This window comes from Urocitellus parryii, chromosome 10 (assembly GCF_045843805.1).
Source record: "Urocitellus parryii isolate mUroPar1 chromosome 10, mUroPar1.hap1, whole genome shotgun sequence".
Classification (NCBI taxonomy): domain Eukaryota; kingdom Metazoa; phylum Chordata; class Mammalia; order Rodentia; family Sciuridae; genus Urocitellus; species Urocitellus parryii.
In genome coordinates this window covers 69,091,639-69,098,537 of record NC_135540.1, presented here as the reverse complement: position 1 = coordinate 69,098,537, position 6,899 = coordinate 69,091,639, and the positions used below count along the sequence as shown (strand labels likewise).

The window sequence follows — 6,899 nt, the reverse complement described above, 5'->3', positions numbered from 1 at the left end:
ATTTAATATTATTTGTAACTACGCCATACGTAGGAATCAAAATTTAAAAATAATTTATTGATATTTCTTTTTAAGAATAACAGCAAAGTCAATGGCAAATACCCTCTCAAGTTCTTTGTATTAATCCAAAGTACTTTCTCATTTCATGTTAATTGAAAGTAATCAACTTAATCATTTAGTTGGCTTTTTGAGCCTTCATTTCTTACTCTTTCAAATTGGGATTGCTGACCAGGGGCTTTAAATATCTGAAATTATGGAGCTAGAAATTCTATTTCTGGGTTGATAGGAAGGTTGAACATTAAGTGAATCATTTAACTTTCTCATTTGACACCTATGAAATGGGAATTTGGCAAGAAAAATACCTTAGGTTCAGGAAAGTACTAAAAATCAGTGTCAACAGTGCCAGTGTAAAACATGCAAGTCTCTGTTTCAGCCAATATACGTTTGCTGAAAACTTGTGAACCAGAAGGCTCTGGGCAGTAGAGAAAAAGCACGCCAGAGGCAAACTTCAGTGGTAGTCAGGAGTTGCCTACTAATTGAATGAGGCCCTTGGTCTCAATCTTTATGTATTACAAAATATATATCCTGATTCTCAACTGGATGATATGTGCTTGCAATGTGTGATTTGTATCTCTTTATTCTTCCTTCTCCCTAGTAAAATGATATCCATCTGAAAGAAATCTTAGTATGAGTTTTTTTGTTGATTAGGTTCTCATTTTTAAGAACTGTTCAGTATACCAGAATATTGAAGGGTAGTCTGAAAAGGAAGGAATCCTTAGGAATGAAGACCTTGAGAAGTCTGGTTCTTCTTATAGTACAAGATTCTACCAGTATGAATGTGTTGGCTCTTAAAAATACTATTTACTGCTAACTTGGAATAAACTTTGGGGGTAGTTTTATTGCCTATAATGTAGGGAAAGACAAGGTAGGTACTCTTTTTGGCTACATGTATGTATTGTCATTGTTTTAATTGTTGTTATTGCAGTGCAGGTTACTGGTTGAGTTGCCAATAGCCAATGGTGTGATTGACTCTTGGCAATTGTAGTTGGTAAAGCTCATCTGATACATCACAAATTTTGGTTGCTTCCTGGAAGCCTGTGAGATTCTTTTGCTTCTTTATCTTTTACTGTATGGTGGAAGAGATATTGAACATCTACATTCACAAAGTATAATTTTTCAGTAGTTTCTGGAATTGTCTGGTTATGGTATTCCTTGTGGTAGTTTGGAGAACACTAAATTTCCTGCGCTATTCTAAAATATGTTAATTGCAATTTGAATTCAGGGGCACTCAACCACTGAGCTGCATCCCCAGCCCTTTTTTTTTCTGTATTTTCTTTTGAGACAGGGTCTCACTGAGTTGCTTAGTGCCTCACTGTTGCTGTGGATGGATTTGAACTTGCAAACCTCCTGTCTTGGCTTCCAGAGCTGTTGGGATTACAGGTGTGTACCACTGCTCCTGGCCCCAGAAGAGAATTTAAGTTTCTTTAACTTATACCCACTTTTGGGTTACCACTTATTTTTCCAATTTTGTGAGATCAAACCTTTCTTAGTATAAAGAGACATTTAAATAAGCTCTCAATTATGCCAAAGCAATTCTAAACCAAAAATATCATGCTGAAGGCATCACAATACCTGACTTCAAATTATACTATGGAGCTATAGTAACAACAATTTCATGGCACCAGCATAAAAACAGACACATGGAACAGAATAGAAGAACAACACACAAAGACAAACCCACTCAGATGCAGTCATCTGAAACTTGATAGAGTTGCCAAAAACATACATTGAAAAAGACAGCCTTTTAAATAAACGAGGCTAAGAAAACTGATTATGCATATGTAGAAGAATGACAGTAGACCCTTATCGCTTACCCTGAACAAAATTAACTCCAAATGGATCAAAAACCTAGGAGTTAGATTAAAAACAAAATAACTCTTCAACTCGAAGAAGAAAAATGTAGGGTCAGCACTCCAAAATATATGCACAGGCAATGACTTTCTCAATAGGACTCCTATAGCTTAGGAAATAAAGCCAATAGTTAATAAATAGAATGGGATCAAGTTAAAAAAAAACACAAAAACCTCTGCACATCAAGGAAACATTTAACAATGTGAAGAGAGAAGAGAAGAAGCTAGATAAAGGAAGAAACTCTTTTCTAGCTACTCTTCTGATAGAGGATTAACATCTAGAATATATAAAGAACTAAAAAGAACACCACCAGAAAAACAACCCAATTACTAAATGGAGAAATGAACTAAACAGACAATTCTCAAAAGCAGAAATACGAATGGTCAACAAATATATGGAAAAAATATTCAACATTATGAGCAATTAGGGAAATGAAAATCAAAATTACATTGAGAATAGCAGTCATCAAGGATACAAATTGCAAAGGATGTGGAGAAAAAAAAAACACTTTTGCACTGTTGGTAGGTTTGTAAATTAGTGAAACCACTAGGTAAATCAATATGGAGATTCCTTAGAAATCTAAGCATGTAACTGCCTTATGATCTAGATCTACCATCCTCAATATTTATCCTAAAAATTAATATTATCAAATTATAGTGATACATGTATACCCATGTTTGTAGCAGCATAATTCACAATATCTAAACAATAGAACCAGCCTAAGTGTCCATCCACAGATGAATACATAAAGAAAATGTGGTGTATATACACAATGGAGTTTTATTCAAAGATAAAGAAAAGTGAATTATCATTTGTGGGAAAATGGGTGTAACTTGAGACCATTTTGTCAAGTGAAATAAGCCTAACTCAGGAGCTTAAACATTATATGTTTTCTCATATGTGGAAGCTAGAGAGGAAAAAGAAAGATTGGAAGAATCTCATGAAAATCAAAAGTAGATCTGTAAAGGATAGGAACCAGGAAGGAAAGAGAAAGTGTGTAAAGGGGAAATACTAGGGAATGATATTGGTCAAATTATATTATTATATTGCATACGTGTATGAATATGTAACAACAAATCCAACCTTATGAAAATCTATAATGCAATAATAAAAAATAGTGAAGAACAAAGGACTATTTGTATACTTTACTGCCTTTTCACCTCATATTAGAATATAAACATGCTCTGAAATCCTAATTTTGTTAATGGCAACAGAGTATGTTAATATACATTAATTTTACATGTGTCTATATAAAATAATAAGTTATGAATTTATAATTTATACAAAATAAGCAAAACATTAACCACATCTCTGCTATTGATGAATATTTGTATTTTTCCATTTTAATGATTATATATGATATTATGACTAACATAAGTTTTTTCAAATTTCCAGATGTTTCTTTTAGAATGCTTTATGAAAAGTATCTGAAAATATAATAGTTAGATCAATCATTATGAAAACATAGTCTTGATGCAAATTTCCAGACAATTCTTTAAAATGTTTGTGCCAAATAATACATATGCCAAAATAATATGAGCCAATCTTCCCACCTCCTAACACAGGAAATGTTGTTTTAAATATAGCATTTTTTTAGTTGAATTGAAACAAAATATTTATGCATGAAATGTAAAAATATTTTGAACCTCAGATGTTGCTTTGCAAAAGACAGAAGTCCTAGGAAGGACTTCTTCCAGAGTTTAAAAGAAAGAAACACTTAAAACTTTAAGGTAGAGATTTTTCAGCAGATGTAAGTTTGTTTCAAGAGCGTAAAATGTGCCTAACATTTTTACTTGAAATCACACCCATCACTGATCTCTAAAAGAAAAAAAAAAATCTCCGTTAAAACAAAAGTACTAATTTTTGCCAATTGAATAAATCAAAATGGAATTGATTTTATATTTTCTTAAAGTTCTGATTTTTTTATATGAGCCATCTATATTCTTTTTCTCTTATTAGCTGCCAAATCTTCTACTGACAGGAAATATTTATTACTGTTGAGGAAAAAGTAAACCAAATATTTAACTAAAATGGGTTACTTTAGACAACATGAAGGCTGCATAAAAAGGCAAAGGCATCTCATTGAAAGGGTGCAATGGAGAAGTGTGGTGGGAAAAATCAATATTTAGCACTTTTCACTATGAACCTGTCACATGAAGGAAATATTGGGTATATCCAGTCCCCCAAGACAATAAAAGGATTATGGTAAAAGTTGTGTTTAAAAGATGAACTATGTTTTATTTATCAATAACAGTTAAAAACTATCATGTAGCTTGGAAAACAAAGTGGCTTTGAAAATGTAGTATACATTAGACATTGGAGGCAGCCAGTGTTCCCTCATACCCATATGCCCATGAACTTGAACTCTAAAAAGGTATGTTGAATGGCCATAGAGTTAATGCTGTTAACACAGATCTTGTTATTTATCCTCATCAGTCCCTTATTTTATCAAACAAATCTGAGCATCTATGAAGTTCAATGTGCAGTTGCAAATATAGATTGTTAGATTTGTTACTTTATCTATGAGTCCAAGCTTTGAAATATGTAAAGAACTAAAAAATCTTAACACTAATAAACCAAATAACTCAATCAACAAATGGGCCAAGGACCTGAACAAACACTTCTCAGAAGATATACAATCAATCAACAAATATATGAAAAAGTGTTCAATATCTCTAACAATTAGAGAAATGCAAATCAAAACCACTCTAAGATTTCATCTCACTCCAGTCAGAATGGCAGCTATTAAGAACACAAACAACAATAAGTGTTGGTGAGAATGTGGGGAAAAAGGAACACTTATACATTTCTGGTGGAACTGCAAAGTGGTTCAGCCAATTTGGAAAGCAGTATGGAGATTTTTTTGAAAACTGGGAATGGAACCACCATTTGACCTAAGCTATACCTCTTCTTGGTCTATTCCCAAAGAACTTATAAAGAGTATGCTACAGGGATACAGCCACATCAATGTTTATAGCAGCACGATTCACAATAGCTAAATTGTGGAACCAACCTAGATGCCCTTCAGTAGATGAATGGATAAAGAAACTGTGGTATATATACACAATGGAATATTACTCAGCATTAAAAGAGAATAAAATCATGGCATTTGCAGGTAAATGGTTGGAGTTGGAGAATATTATGCTAAGTGAAGTAAGCCAATTCCCAAAACCCAAATGCCGAATGTTTTTTTCTGATATGAGGATGCTAATTCATAATTGAGATGGGGGATGGGGAAGCATGGGAGAAATGGAGAAACTTTAGATAGGGCAAAGGGAAAGGAGGAGAAGGGAGGGGGTTGGGAGGTAGGAAATATCCTGGAATGAGATGGACATCATTACCCTAAGTATATGCATGAAGACATGAATGATGTGACTCTACTTTGTGTACAACCAGAGACATGAAAATTGTGTTCTATATGTGTACTATAAATTGAAATGTATTCTGCTGTCATATATAACAAATTAGAATAAATAAATAAATTTTAAAAAGTTTAAGAGGGTCTTAAGCATGACCTGTGCACCAAAGATTGAAAACCTGAGATGTAGTGATGATTTGGTAACAAAAACAGAGATGAATACCCAAGTGACCATTCAAAACAACAATGGAGAGAGAAATAATAGTGCTGGGGAGGGAAATGCAGAGTTCCAGTGCGCTGGTAATGTTCCACTTCTTGACCTAGGTTACTGGCTGCATACATATCCTCAAATATGAGAATTCACTGAACTGTCGTACTGGTAAATACTTCCCTGTTACAGGTAAATAAACACTGCAGAGAATATATGGAAATAAATGAAGCATCCAAGTAGTGAAATATCTTATGCAAGGACAGATATAGCAGGTAATGACCCATAAATCTAAGGTTTTCAAAGCTAAAAGGATCAAGGAATGGCCAAATCTAGACTTGGGAAGTTCTTACAGGAGACTTTGCAGATATTGCTATGGTAGGACATGCTATAATTTTCTATCAGCATGGATCTTTTTTATTCAAGAAATATCAGCAGAGAAAGTATTTGAATATTTTTACTTCCAAAACAACATTAACACATTTGTTATTTATTGAAGAATGACATATCAAAGATATATAGACTATAACAACTGGGGGGCTACTGGCCTACTCATTTTGAACATGAGGAAACTGATACCAGAGATATTAGCAACTTTTCAAGAACTTCTAGAGTTAAATCCTCCTTTTTTCCCCCTTAGTTCAATAAATTAGCCAGCATTTCCTCCTAATGCTGTCTGATGACATAAATTAAAATGCAATATGTAATATCATTGGGTTTTGGCTTGGGTTATTTGATGTTTAATTCAATTTGTTGTCCTGTATTTTTATATTAAAAATAATTGTTGCTTATGTCAAGAGCTTTGTAATGTTTTGAACAACCAATAAAAAAAGAAAAAAAATAATTGTTGCTGATCTATAGTGTAATGGATATGAACAGAACATAACAAGATATTCTCATTAGATACTTAAATCAAGGTCCTTTTTAAATGTAGATCTAATTCATAGAAAATTGAAGCAAAAATTGGTGTTTTAAGAAATAAAAATTTTAGGTATGCAATTGTGAGAAAAATAATCATCAGAGAAGCCAAAGCCACGTGATTCTTCCACAACCCCCAGAGTGAGAGATCAATGTCCTGTATCATCAAGAATTCGTCACCAGAACACCTGAAATCAAATGCAGAAAGGACATAACTTTATTCCTAGCATCTGTGAAATTTTAGTCAATATATTGCTATTCCTTAAAAAAAATCTATAGGTTAACAAAATTCAACAATTATCCCTTTATACACAATAGCTATAGCTACCAGTCATTGAATACTTAGAATTTAGCTTGATACTATGCTAAGCAACTTGCACCTAATACCTTACTTAATAATTAGAATAAAATAATTAGAATAAGATAAATAGAAGGGGTATAGATATCATACTCATTTAAAAGAGGAAGGGAAGTTGGCTTAATGAACTTGGCCAAGTATACAGT

General features: G+C 33.0%; 1 protein-coding gene across 1 annotated transcript in view; it reads right to left on the bottom strand.

Moving 5' to 3' along the window:
* Positions 1-6,384: 6,384 nt before the first annotated feature.
* Positions 6,385-6,899, bottom strand: part of LOC144257162 (broad substrate specificity ATP-binding cassette transporter ABCG2-like) — a 126,560-nt gene continuing 126,045 nt past the window's right edge. Inside the window, 1 exon segment of the mRNA XM_077803123.1 lies at positions 6,385-6,583. Coding sequence (XP_077659249.1) covers positions 6,385-6,583 — 199 coding nt within the window.